Source organism: Colobus angolensis, unplaced genomic scaffold (genome assembly GCF_000951035.1).
Source record: "Colobus angolensis palliatus isolate OR3802 unplaced genomic scaffold, Cang.pa_1.0 Scaffold74, whole genome shotgun sequence".
Classification (NCBI taxonomy): domain Eukaryota; kingdom Metazoa; phylum Chordata; class Mammalia; order Primates; family Cercopithecidae; genus Colobus; species Colobus angolensis.
In genome coordinates, this window is record NW_012121154.1 from 145279 (window position 1) to 160085 (window position 14807).

A 14807-nucleotide genomic window follows, 5' to 3' on the forward strand; every position below is an offset into this window, starting at 1 on the left:
TGGGAGGATCACCTGAGCCTGGGAGGTCGAGGCTGCAGTTAGTCATGATCATGCCACTACACTACAGCCTGAGCAACAGGCCCTGTCTCTAAAACAAAACAAAACAAAGAAAACCCCCCAAAATTGAACAGTAGAGGCATGAAGAACAAAGCTATCCCTTCCCTTGGTGCTTTTTATGGCCTATAGCAATTATTCGTAAAGTGTGGCCCCTGGACCAGCACCACCTGGGTCCCCTTGTAAATTGTTAGAAATGCATATTTCTGGGTCTCAGCTTAGTCTTACTGAATGAGAAACTGTGGTCGCAGCAATCTGTATTTTAGCAAGCATTGAGGGTGGTTCTGAAATACTTTAGAGTTTGAGAACCAATGGCCTCTGAATACACTTCAAATTCTGTAACATGGTGTTTCTATGACTCTTTGTATTCTTTCCCCAGCCTCTGTTTCCAAACCTGCTTTTATGACTCACCTTTCTTTAGTCACCTGAATTTGTTGGTGTTAGTGGAACACTCTGTACTTTTTCATTCCCTATGTGTTAACACTCTAAGCTAGAATGACATTCTTCCTTTTGCTGTTTTGTCTGCTGAACTCCCAATCATACTTCAGTGGCAGCTCAAACTTCACCTTTTCTCAGAAGCTCTCTCTTACTCCCTTCAGTCAAGTTAACCACTCTCTCCCATGTGCTTCTAAAACCCTTTGAAAAATCCCTGTTTTAATTATGTGAACTTATTTATGTTTTTTTCTCTCTTACTCAACCAGGTATCCCTGAGAGTAGGGAACTTATGATATTTATATTGTTGAATCAATCCTAGAGCTTTTAGCTTTTAGCAAAGTCTGCCATTTTTTTTTTTTCTCTGTGTGATTTGATCTTCTCACAGGACTTTTGGAGATCTCAAACTAAATAATATATAAAATGCTTTGAATATCACATAGTGCTTCACAAATATAAGGTGGTATTATGTGCACTAATGCATTACATTTCATTTATTGTAACCCATAATGATGTTTAATGAAGCACTATCGATATATTATGAGCTGCTTTTTGGGAATGATGATTTCATTGTTTGGTTACATGGGATTTCTATAATGTATGATGAGCATTTTCTGTTATTCCTGTCTGTGGTGTGAACTCAGAATGTGTCTCTTTAGAGCATATTTGGTTACTTTATCACATGTTTGATTCCTATATTATCAAAGGATGAAAAACAAAGCGACTTGTCTTGAGCTCATGAAACCTTATTGCCAGCATCGCAGATGATTAATGGAAGCCCATCCAAATTCCTAAGTGATCTATCAGGATTTCTGCCAGGAAAATTAGAAAATTCAGGGTTTAGGCTTGGTTTTCTTTTTATGTAAATTAGATGTGTGTTACATTATCTGGTCAAGTTATTAATATTTGCTTTCTAGTCATGTTAATGACAGCATATCAGTTGGAATATCACAAATTTGTGTGATTTTAATATTATCTTGAATTTAGTTAAATAAATAAGAAATGAAATATAAATTAAACCTTTTGGAAGTCAAGTATAAGCAAGAGAGGATTTCATGAACATAAAATAACATTCTGCTTAACATGCACTTGGATAAAGTAACCCTGAAACTTGCAAGTATAATTCATTTGAACTTGGAATTCCTATGTAAGAGCTCCCTATCAGAATCTCTGAAAGGAAAAAGATAAAAAATTACAAGCCTTTCCGTTCAATGATAATCTTAGAAGTTTATTGTAAGAAGTTTGAGGAGTTATGTTTCCTCTTCTAAGTATATATCCCAAGCCAGATCACACACATGAAACAAAAACAGACAATAAAAACAAACAACCCCAACCCTTTAACATACTATGATTTGAGACCTCTTTCAAGTTACATGAACAATGTGGTTGATATACTGTGATTACTGAGTGAGTGAGGTGCTTGTGCAGACTTGAAGGTAAGTTTTAAGAGTTCTGGTATTACATGCTCTGTTTGTAAATAGTCATAAACTCTAATTGGTTTACTTTAAATATAAATACATTTGTAATATATACATAGGTATATTAATGTTGAGTTTGTGCTTTATTTGAATATATTTTTTTCCACTGTGTTTTAGGATATTAATAGAAAAAGTACGAATGTGGTAGAATCATGGGGTGGAACCAAAGAAAAACAAGCTTACACCCATATCATCTTCAAGAATGCAACTTTTACATTTACATGGGCATTCCAGAGAACTAATCAGGGTCAAGATGTAAGTTCCAAGCACTTTTTTTTTTCTTTAAACACACTAAATCATGCCCCCTTGTGGAGATACATACGAAGTGATCACTCAAATTTGGAAGAAAAGACTGCTTCTTTAAAAATATAGAATGAATAATCTGGTTATAGAGTCGGTGGTATAAAAATGATAATTTTTTTATTTTTTGAGAGTAAGAATGTATGGAATAAAATAACAACATGTCTTTGAATTGTTCTTCACTCTGAACAAATATAGTTTTTGGAAACTTATGAGAAGGAAAATCTAATTTTGCAGTTCTCTAAAAATAACTTGTTTTTAAAGCTTTCTGAGGCTTTGTGAAGATAGGCAACTTTCTTCCTCTTCATCTGAGTCATCTGATGTTTATCTAAGAGCCATTAACTAGTGTTTTTTTATTTTTTCGTTACAGTAATATTTCCTTTACAGCCTGGAGAATGTGTATGTACACACCATAGAGCTAACACACAGAATCATTTCCTTTATTTTATTTTCCCTGCCAGAATAGACCTATTCCTCCCCTAAGTATATTCCATTGTACCATATGTTTCAATAGTAGCAGGACTTATTTTGTGGATCTCCATAGATGTAACCTTGCCAAGGTGAGAACAAGATAAACCACTTGTTCAAAAGTGACCGTAATGCTATGGTGGGAAATGTATGGCTTTTTCTCTTCTTCTCTTCAGGCTTTCAGTGGGGAACAAATTCCCCAGATTGTACTTGACTCTAGTTATTCCTTAGGAATGTTAAGATTACCGTCCTGTGGGGGCATGAACCTTTCCTTGCCTTCCATTTATCTTTGTCCCAGACAAAAAGCATTAAGTAGTCTAGGGTAACACGGCTCTGTACTGTTAGAGTGATGCCCACTGCTTAATTAAAGCCAGACCTTAAAGTGACCCAGTGTTACAAGAAGGAAAATCATAATAAGACCCAGGTTTTTGCTCTCTAGTCCACCACTTTTCTGTATGTTGATTAGGGAAAGGACTGGAGAAGGAAAGGAAAACTCAATGAAATTGTGTGATTGCATTGATTTAACACAGTTAATGTTTGTGTGTGACTAGAGGTCCTAGTCTTCCAAGATTTTCTAATCCCCATTCCAAGGCATTTCTACCCTGCCACACTTTCAACATCCTATTGTATCATTTGATTTAGGCTAAGATGTGAATAAACAATGTTGGGAGAAAAAAAACTGTTGCTCTTTTCAAACTATACTAGTTCTTCTGGATATGAGGTCTATAACTGCATCCTAATTTCTACCAATTGTGACAGATCTCACAGTAATAACAAAACTCCTGGAGCTCTATTATTGTGGAAATTAGTTTCTAGTGTCAAGATTTAAGATTTAAAAAGAAGAACCAAATAGCAGTGATTTTAATCTATTGTCAATTACAAACTATTAGGCTGGAACACTCTATTTAGTTATTTTGATGATATCAACATAAGACATAATCTGGTTGTACAATTAAGCCCCAAGGCAGAAGTCATTACTTTCTGCTCTTTTTTTAGAATAGACGATTCATCAATGACATGGTGAAGATTTATTCTATCACAGCCACTAATGCAGTTGATGGGGTGGCGTCCTCATGCCGTGCCTGTGCCCTCGGTTCTGAACAGTCGGGTTCATCGTGTGTCCCCTGCCCTCCAGGCCACTACATTGAGAAAGAAACCAACCAGTGCAAGGAATGTCCACCTGACACCTACCTGTCCATACATCAGGTCTATGGCAAGGAGGCTTGTATTCCATGTGGTCCTGGGAGTAAAAGCAATCAGGTAAGTGGGTCTGCATTTCAGGTATCCGCATGAAAGCACATTTTAATAGAGAAATTCAAGGGTTCTCCTTAACGTTTCTTTGGGAGCTATGAGGTTGCTATTTATTCTGAAATAAGACTTTCAACTTACCATTTCTCTTTTCTTCCTTCTTGCATTTATTAAACACTTACTGTATGTCATGAAAGTACTAGTTACTGGTGACACAAAATATTAAAAGCTCCCAAATAAGAATGCTTTTCCAAAATATTAAAACTGATTTCTTGTGTATTGTTTAGGTACAGCAAATAAACTACCTATCTGTAGGCTGGCTGTAGCAGTCATCTGGGAACAGCTAGTGTTTCTTACAATTTTTAATGGCAAAGATTGATGCCATATTACGAGTGAAGGACAAAGCAGTTTTACTGTCTGTTTAAATTTACATAACAGAATTTTGGCTATTTCTTACTATTGTTCTTCACTCTGAACAAATATAGTTTCTACAAGGAACAAACTTGAGGATAACTTTAATCTGTCTTTAAAAGATTCTGAATTTTCTGAACTCTGGCTAGAAAAATCTAGTTAGAGTTTAGAAATTCTTGATATTAGTGTGGTAAAGTATATTATAGCTAAGATTAAATTACTGGAATAGTTTTTACACCTAGAACTTTTTTCAAATACATTTTAGTAGCAGCTAATATTTTCTTTCCTGTTATATCGTTTCTTTATTTTTAATCAAAGGACCATTCGGTTTGCTATAGTGACTGCTTTTTCTACCATGAAAAAGAAAATCAGAGTTTGCACTATGACTTTAGCAAACTTAGCAGTGTGGGCTCATTAATGAATGGCCCCAGCTTCACCTCCAAAGGAACAAAATACTTCCATTTCTTCAACATCAGTTTGTGTGGGCATGAGGTGAGTTCTGGCTGTCAAGGTGAGATGGACCTATATTTCAGCTCCGATCGAGTTGATATTTTCTGTGTTAATGGACCAGTGAATTCTCTATGGATATCAACCAAGTATCAGAAACTGAAGTTTGATTGCTTAGATCCTCTATTGCCTCCTAGAATATTGGCAGATTTCTCCACCAGGGGCAACCTTGTCTGGTTCTCAGTGTATCAAATCACTTATGCAGTCAGTTGAAACCCGAAGCTTGGAGCTATGGTGTAAGTGCTTTGAAGACGTTTCGTTTTCATAAAAATGGGTCAGGGTTGTCAATCTTACCTCTTTTTTAGGCAGGAAGTTATTTGAGAAAGTTTTACTGTTGTTTATGTTGTCAATTTTGTGTTTTAAAAAGAAAAAGACTTTTTTTTTCTTTTTTTTATTATTATACTTTAAGTTCTAGGGTACATGTGCATAATGCGCAGGTTTGTTACATATGTATACTTGTGCCATGTTGGTGTGCTGCACCCATCAACTCGTCAGCACCCATCAACTCGTCATTTATATCAGGTATAACTCCCAATGCAATCTGTCCCCCCTCCCCCCCTCCCCATAATAGGCCCCGGTGTGTGATGTTCCCCTTCTCGAGTCCAAGTGATCTCATTGTTCAGTTCCCACCTATGAGTGAGAACATGCGGTGTTTGGTTTTCTGTTCTTGCGATAGTTTGCTGAGAATGATGGTTTCCAGTTGCATCCATGTCCCTACAAAGGACACAAACTCATCCGTTTTTATGGCTGCATAGTATTCCATGGTGTATATGCGCCACATTTTCTTAATCCAGTTTGTCACTGATGGACATTTGGGTTGATTCCAAGTCTTTGCTATTGTGAATAGTGCTGCAATGAACATACATGTGCATGTGTCTTTATAGCAGCATGATTTATAATCCTTTGGGTATATACCCAGTAATGGGATGGCTGGGTCATATGGTACTTCTAGTTCTAGATCCTTTAACCCTAGAAGAAAACCTAGGTAATACCATTCAGGACACAGGCATGGGCAAGGACTTCATGTCTAAAACACCAAAAGCAACGGCAACAAAAGCCAAAATTGACAAATGGGATCTAATTAAACTAAAGAGCTTCTGCACAGCAAAAGAAACTACCATCAGAGTGAACAGGCAACCTACAGAATGGGAGAAAATTTTTGCAATCTACTCATCTTACAAAGGGCTAATATCCAGAACCTACAAATAACTCAAACAAATTTACAAGAAAAAAACAACCCCATCAAAAAGTGGGCAAGGGATATGAACAGATATTTCTCAAAAGAAGACATGCATATAGCCAACAGACACATGAAAAAATACTCGTCATCACTGGCCATCAGAGAAATGCAAATCAAAACCACAATGAGATACCATCTCACACCAGTTAGAATGGCAATCATTAAAAAGTCAGGAAACAACAGGTGCTGGAGAGGATGTGGAGAAATAGGAACACTTTTCCACTGTTGGTGGGATTGTAAACTAGTTCAACCATTATGGAAAGAAAAAGACTTTCAAGAGGAAGTTTGTTCAAAATAAAAAGGAGACATGCAGAGCCAAATATCAGTTCATAAGGTAGGCTTAAATCATACAAATGGATTTTATTTTCTGTGAGAAGAAGAGGAATCTTAATTGATACTGGCAATGGTGAGAGGTTACAGGACCATAATGCCCAATATTTTAATGGACATATGAGGTTAGGGTTGGGAAGTATGTACAGGTATATGCATGCAGAGTAGAAACAGAATAAGGCATTTCCTCCATGTCACTTCCCATATTAACTCCTATATTTTCAATTGTCTTCATTATGAGATACTGTGCAAAGCTTTGCACAAAGGAAACAAAAAGAGATCTGATGACCATAGAGGTTTTCAAACAAAAAGATCCATAACATTTTACGTGGTATGACAGTTGTCCTGTTTTGATTTTACCCGGGGTGATCCAAGACATTCAGTAGATTAGTTACTCAGTTCACTCAATAAATATAAATACCTGTTATGTGCCAAATATTGTGGGAAGCAGTGAATAAGATTAATTCTGTTATCTATCATACTTCTATCACAATCTTATCCTACATTAGCACTACCTCTTTTTCTACCTCCTCTTCTCCTTTGGCTTCTATCTCTTTCTTTCCTTTTTATTCTTTTTTTTTTCTTTTAGCTTCCACTATTTTCCCTTTTCTTTCCTAAGTACCTTTTCTTTGCTCTTTTTCATTATTTGTTATTGGCTTCAACATTTTAATTTAAGCCTAGTAAAAAAATATATAGTGGTGAGAAGGGCTATTGTTGTGAGAAGGCCTGGTAGTGGGAGAAAAATTTATAGGTTAGGTCTGCTAGCTGCATTAAGAAAGATAATCTTTTATACTTTTCTTTCTACACATCTGTGTACACTCTATATCTAATACCAGTGAAATAGTTTTCTTAGTTTTACATTTACTTTGTAGAAATTATGGAGCAAGCTATAGTACTTTGCAGTGGGACTATAGTATATTTAAACAATTTTTCCATTTTTATAAGTTATATCTTCAATTATTTTCTAAATTATTAGAAAAGCAAATCTCTGTATTCCCTTTAACTTGTACAGTTGAACAGATACACATAATTGAATCTAAGAGTAGGTGAATAAAGACACTTGTAGTGACCAACTATTTAGAATTCAGGTGTTTTTCTAGAATTTTGCTTTTTCTAGAATTTTCCTTTTCTTCTTTAGCCTTCACATTACCTTTCTGCTACACATAGGATCATAAAGGAAAAGGAAGACCAACTCTTTTTCTTTGACATTAAAGCTTTCATCGGCAGTTTGCTGGTCTCTTTGCATGCATTGTTATTCTAGGAATTGAACATTTCATAGATTACTTTTATTTTCTTAAGTTTGATGACTTTCATTTATTACAAATGATGCTTATAGTGGGAAGAGCAGTATAGTCTTGAATTACTGTATTTGTTTTAACTTCAGACTCTGAACTTTGGTTGAATATTGGACTTTCCTTGAGAGCTTTTAAAAAGTACTGGTGGATGGCTAAGGCTCACACCAGATCAACTAAATCAGAATCCGTGCAGTGAGGAGAGAGCCACTGCTCTTCTAGGGTCACTAGCTAGTCGGGACTAAGTTTAGAGATTGACATCCAATAAAAACTTTCTTTTATGACTTTATTTTCCTAGGGGAAGAAGATGGCTCTCTGTACCAACAATATAACAGACTTTACAGTAAAAGAAATAGTGGCAGGCTCAGATGATTACACAAATTTGGTAGGGGCATTTGTATGCCAGTCAACAATTATTCCTTCTGAAAGTAAGGGTTTCCGAGCAGCCTTGTCATCACAATCCATCATTCTGGCAGATACATTCTTAGGTAAGCTTCCTTTGGTTTGTATATGCATGCATACATTTATTCTTAAATTATGCTATGGATAACTTGTCATTGTATTGGTGTTTACAAAAGATGATTAAGGCCCCCACAGGTAATTTTACATTATCACTTTGTAAGATGGTGAAAAAACTCCTACTAGTGGAGACTATTGATTAGTCTTTGAGAAGCTTCTGCATTTATGTATTAATTCATATATAAGTATGACATTTTCTGAGGGTCTGTGCCTGGCATCAGACTTTCTAGAAGTTTAAGAGGCAAACCAATTTTAAAAACCAAAGCTAAAAACAAAATAAGAATAGTAAACAAACACAATCTACACCTAAATCATTTATATGACACCAGTTTCCATCATCTTTTCTCATACCGAAAGTAAGCAGGTGACAAACAGCAAAGGTGCTGAGTTTCATTCCTCATGTTCCCTTTTTGGCTCTGTAGTCCTGGCAGCCGTAGGAAAGTTTCAAGAAGAATCTAGCTCTCTAATGAGTGACTCCTAGGGATCAAATTTGTTATGATCTCTACAGTGGGGGTTAGGAATCTGTGGTTTTAACAAGCTTCATAGGTGATTCGGATGTGTGGCCAGATGTGAGAACATTGCTGTAGTATAGACTCCACAGGAATTTAGCATTGACTTTCAGCACCAAGGTCAGTTCCTGGGGGCGGTGGGGGTTGCTCAGAGTGGGAACTCTGAAGCAAAGTTTGCTCTTATTGCTTGTGTTTTGGCTCTGTTATTTTGCTTACAAGAGGCAGGGGGGAAAAAGCCTTAGTTTTCTGCTTGCTAGATTAAGCAAATTTCAGAGTTATTTTCTGGAAATTATTAGGGCACAAAATTTTTTGCTTTGTCAAATACATCTGTATTGAATATGACTAAAAAGCTGTATTAACAAAGCAGCCCAACTCATTCCATAAAAGTCACTGGAGAATGAAAATTTTAAAGGACTTTTGAAATGTTAGAAAACTGAAAAGAACTTCATAGATTATCGAATTACTGCTTGCATTAGATTCAGGCAACAAGACCTGGGGAAGTGAAAAGACTTAAGCAAAATTATAAAGCTAGGGAGTAGAATCTTACCTCTTTCATTCTGGAGACTTTGGAAAATTTCTTGTTTTTACCATGAATGCATTCATATAATACAGCATTTCTGTAAATACTGTAAAATGACAGTCACTAAAGCTATTTTCTGTTCAAATCTACAGAGACCAAATAAAACCAGTTTTCCATATTGCTTAATAGCTTCTTTCTAAATGTCATCTAGGAGTTACAGTTGAAACCACATTGCAAAATATTAATATAAAAGAAGATATGTTCCCAGTTCCACCAAGCCAAATACCAGATGTGCATTTCTTTTATAAGTAAGTGAAGATGCTGTTTCCCTTGACTATATTTTAATCAAAAGAAACTTGTATATACGGAACACCAATACTCACATATTTATAATTGTGTGTATGTAGTCATATACCAGATGTGAGTTCGTATGGCAGAGAAGATCGATTATGTCACCTGAGGGTTCCTAGCATGTAGCTTATACTTAATAATTAGTAACTGGTTCTTAAATGGAATATAGTAAAAAGTAGGAAACATGGAATATTTTGAAAGCCTTATGTAGTTTCGTGTGTGTGTGTGTGTGTGTGTATTCATTTACATTAGGCAATAAAGAGACTCTATTTCACTGTCTAGGCAATAATTATTTATAATTCACATATCAAAGCATCAGCGTAAGTAGATGTGGTCCTTGTTTCCTTAAGAATATTTTTGATTATAATATTTATTAAAATTATAATATCTTTACTAAATACTTTGATGATAACATCACCTGGGAAAGTAGTCAACTTTTCATAGGCAATGAAAGCAAATGAGGTAAAATTGTATTAAAATTGTAAATTAGTGAACTTTAATACATTTTTTCTTTTTCATTTGTTCATAAAGCCTGAGAGCAATTATTCACATATTTTTGTCTTTGTAATCTGTATTATATCTGTTTTCTAAAAATATTATTTGGCTTACAATAGGTCTTCTACAACGACAACATCTTGTATTAATGGCCGATCAACTGCTGTGAAAATGAGGTGTAATCCTACTAAATCTGGAGCAGGAGTGATTTCAGTCCCCAGGTATCCTTATTTCCATATGATTTGTGTTTACTATGAGGAAGAAAAACTCTCCAGAACATTACTATTTTAAAACACATTCTCTATGGACATAAAGTAGAAAGAAAACAGAAGAATCTGTAGTTTTGTTTTTTTTATAGGGATGTGCTGAGTGTCTATTAAGAGGAATAGGTCCTTGTACAATCTAAATACTTCCTAGCCTCTTGTATGACATATTCTTGTCCTGTTTGCGTACAGTGTCTAATTTTTTTTGAAAATAATTTAAGCAATATAAAATTAATTATTCTGCTTGTATCCCTGTATTTATTTTATTATTTAGCCTCGATTTCCTTGAGAGCTGGATTAGTAGCTTTCCTGATTATGGTACTAGATCAACAATTAACTAGCTGGGTGATCAAGTAATCTAACCTCTGAGTCATAGCTTTTTTTTCTGGAAGGGGATGGGGCCCAGGATAGATAATTTGTATTATCGATTTCTAACTCTTCAGTTTATTGATTAATGGTGGCAGAATTACCAAGTCTGACTTATAGAATATATAATATGGTTCATTTAACACAGATTAGCATTAAGGCAATAGCCCTCTATAGTCAAGATCTGAATAATGCAGTTCACTTTGGATGGGAACACAAGAAGAAAACAATTTATAGACTCAGAATTGTCAACTTAAATACAGACTGCTTTAATGGCATGAGTGACACTTGAATGCCTCCTGATTTTTTTCAGATATTCACTTTTCAGTACGAAGATTATTTATTTCTTTATATTTTATTTTTAAAATTATTATTATTTTTTAATTTTTTTTTGTAGAGATGGGAATCTCCCTACATTGCCCAGGCTGATCTCAAATTCCTAGCCTCAAGCGATTCTCTCTTCTCAGCCTCCCAAGCTGGGTTGGGATTACAGGTGTGAGTTGTTGCACCCAGCCAGATTATTTATTTCTAATCTTTGCTGAGTTAAGGTACCTTTGGATCATAGCCTGATTTGCAGATATTTTTCCTCTATCAAACTAGCAAAAGTATATGTTTTTAAAAAGAAAATGATCGTGTTAATTTTGTTTTTGATAGTTTCACAGTAACCCTTGGGAGATTTTAACATGTCCTGATTATGTCATATCAGGATTGGAAATCAGTGGTGTAAGCATTGCTTCAAATACTTGTGTATCCTAAAAATACTTACAGGGGTAACACAGTATTTTGGGCTTATCTTTGGGCATAAAGGCACACTGAGATTCTCTTTTCACCAACTGCCGAGTTTCCACTTCTCATAGATCTATGAATTAATTATTCTTTTCACCTGCTCAAGGTGAGAGAACGATGCAATAAGAGTAGTACCTAATAATAATAAAAGGGCATCCTGTGGTGGAAGATCCCTCTGCCAGCCTCCAAGCTATAACGAAGGCAGAAAACCACCCTCCAAGAAAAGATGTGGTCAGAGATTCTCGCAATAAAAGCGTGTGTCTTTCATCATTCTCTGATATGCCACCATACAGTTCTGAGTTCAGGTGCTTAATCTATTTACTACAGCACATCTGGGGGTCATTTTATGAACCTGACAATTAACTTCTAGTCTCTAGGAGTTTATTTGAATAGCTTCCAAAGCCGCCTCTAGGCCTCTAACTCAAGTAGATGATGTTAATGAAGACTAGGTCTGTCCTTTAGGAAACACATCACTCTCTCTCTCGTAAGGTGTGTTCTGATGCTTTAATTGTGATAAGGAAAATAGTCTCCTGGAGTTAAGTGATGGCATATAGAAACTGAATTTCTCCTATGAGGAGAGGAAAACTTGTTTCTCCTTTGACCTCCAGGAATCTGCCACTTAGGGAAGTAAATGATCTTTGCCAGGGTTTATCAAGATCACCTGCAGCAGAATACCCTGGGATATCTATTTTAAACATTAATTTCTGGGCCGTCTCTAAAAATACAGAATCTTAGATGCTGAGCACAGGAACATTTTTAAAAACCACAAGGCAATTCTGATGCCTACTGAAATTTGAGAACCAGATTTTTTCCTAACTAGCATTTTGGAATTTTGTTTGTTTGTTTGTTTTCTGAGACAGATTCTCAAAATGTATTCCAAATTTTAGTTTTGTGAAGAGCTAATTTAAAATGTCACAGTCTAAAGGGTGTAGTCCTTCACCCATGTTTGATAAATCTTCATTTAGAGTTGTGATGCGCACTGAAGTGTGCTGACCATTGCTTTAGGGAGCTGCTTGAACACTACAGCCTAAACGTGCCGACCTTTATTTATTTCTTGAATCAATTTCCCATCAGGGCACAAGAGGGAGCTCGAAGATCAGAACACGAGAAACAGCAGCTTTCCTGAAATTATTAGTTTTTTGGTTTTTTTTTCTTCTTTTTTTTTTAGCGGTGGGGTTGAATAAATATTTCCTACTAACAGGAAAAAAAAAAAAAGTCAACATAGCCCAGTTTCTCAGGCTGCTTTTTGAGAGGACTTCTTTTCTTTTCTCTCTCTCTCTTTCTTTCATTCATTCTTTCTTTTCTTTTCTTTTCTTTTTTTTTTTTTTTAGCTTTAAGATCTCCAGAGTGGAGGGAGGGAGATACTAACCAGACACTTGCATTGAGAAGCTTCATATGCTGCCCAAAAAATCTCAGGAGACTTTGGTAGTGCAGAAGGAATGCCACTCTCTGGAATTCTCATTGCTTGGCCAAGAATCTTGGCAAGCCAGGCAAAAGTTTACTTTAGCAGTAGCAATGTTGGTTGGGGTTCTATATCTTGGTGTCCTGGGAAAATGTCATAAGATCCCCAGACCTGGGAAAGTGAGAAAGTCTTAATAGAAAGTGAAATGGGCAGGAGAAAAAGGGAAATGTGTGTTCTTTGTGTATCACCTGAGAAATTAGAGGGAGCAGCAAATTATCCGGGCTGCCTTCTCATCTGCAGCTGGAAACACCAGCCTGTCTATTTGGTCTGGCAAGTGTAGTTGACTTCTAATTCCATAAAGTGTCTGGAGGGTATGAAACATTTTAGATAAAAACAGTACAGTGTTTATGGCAGATGTAATCTGACAGCTGGAGTGAAGTTACGAGATTTTCTAGTGTAGTTTGCACCTTGAGCAGAGAATAAACTGCTAGCACGATAGGCTGCTGATGTTCCTAAATATTAATAGATGCCCATAAGTAGATGGCCCCCTAGCCTTTGCCTAAAAGGCTTCTTAAACCTCTAATCATTACCTTAGGTACATAGAGGAACTGAAGGCTTTTCTTTTATTGGGAAGAATTTAGACCTAAGCACTGTGTCCAAAGGATTCTTCTAAAAACATGAGAAATTTCTGTTAGTGAAAAGGGTATAAAAAGGCCTTATTAAAAAGCAGACAAAGGGAAGCATTTTTACTCTGATAATAGAGGTGCCACAGCATCTACAAGATCCTTGAGTCAAACACATTGACTTTACAGAGCAGGAAACACTGATGGCCCAGGTTGTATAGCTGCAGTGTGTCATAGTCCAAGATGGAATAATTTTCTAACTGTGTTTTTTTCATGCCATAATGCTTTATCTTGCCATTTTTTCATTCGATTCCTCCTGGGCAGAGATTTGCAAAGAAGCACACTAAATTAGAGGCAAATATCACACTTACCCCAGAGGATAACTCAACTGATTTACAAGTTATTGGTGCCTTCTTTTAAATGAGTCATCTTTCCTCAAACAGGGTCTTTATTGATGCCACAAATTAGAGGAAAATCATTTTTTTCTCTCTGTCAACTTCTGACTATATTTAGCTGCTTGAGTAGTTTATAAATCAGCCTAAAATTGTTTTGCCAAAACCTCCTTCAAAATCCAAATTCATCTTCATTATCAGTGTAGCCTCTGGGAATATTGAATCTCACAAAAGGAATGCTTCACCGTTCTGTCCTGTTATATTCAAGGGTCAAACACTCCAGGGGTTTATTTCACAGATTCCAATTTAGAGTCTCTCTATCAAATTCATCAGATCTATTGGATGCTAATGTAGTATTTTCTTTGGTCTTTGGGGGAAGGCTGTTAAAACCAAATTATCCATTTTCAGTTCTTAAGAGACATGGAAGGATGGTTGGTAAAATGAATTCTCTTGTTTTTTTTTTCCCTAGAACAATTTATAGACAGATAATAGATACCTAAGTTTGTGCAAGTTAAATTAAAAAGACAATTTCGGCCGGGCGCGGTGGCTCAAGCCTGTAATCCCAGCACTTTGGGAGGCCAAAACGGGCGGATCACAAGGTCGGGAGATCAAGACCATCCTGGCTAATACGGTGAAACCCCGTCTCTCCTAAAGAATACAAAAAACTAGCCGGGCGACGAGACGGGCGCCTGTAGTCCCAGCTACTTGGGAGGTGGAGGCAGGAGAATGGCGTAAACCTGGGAGGAGGAGCTTGCAGTGAGCTGAGATCCGGCCACCGCACTCCAGCCTGGGCGACAGAGCCAGACTCCGTCTCAAAAAAA

General features: G+C 36.3%; 1 protein-coding gene across 2 annotated transcripts in view; it reads left to right on the forward strand.

The window, feature by feature from the left end:
- KIAA1324L (KIAA1324-like ortholog) overlaps window positions 1-14807 on the forward strand; it is a 182232-nt gene that overhangs the window by 143305 nt on the left and 24120 nt on the right. For both annotated transcript variants that reach the window (XM_011927674.1, XM_011927675.1), the window contains 6 exons: window positions 2082-2219; window positions 3729-3992; window positions 4710-4883; window positions 8059-8248; window positions 9520-9616; window positions 10274-10375. In XM_011927674.1, the coding sequence (XP_011783064.1) occupies window positions 2082-2219; window positions 3729-3992; window positions 4710-4883; window positions 8059-8248; window positions 9520-9616; window positions 10274-10375 (965 nt within the window). The remainder of the gene's footprint in view (window positions 1-2081; window positions 2220-3728; window positions 3993-4709; window positions 4884-8058; window positions 8249-9519; window positions 9617-10273; window positions 10376-14807) is intronic.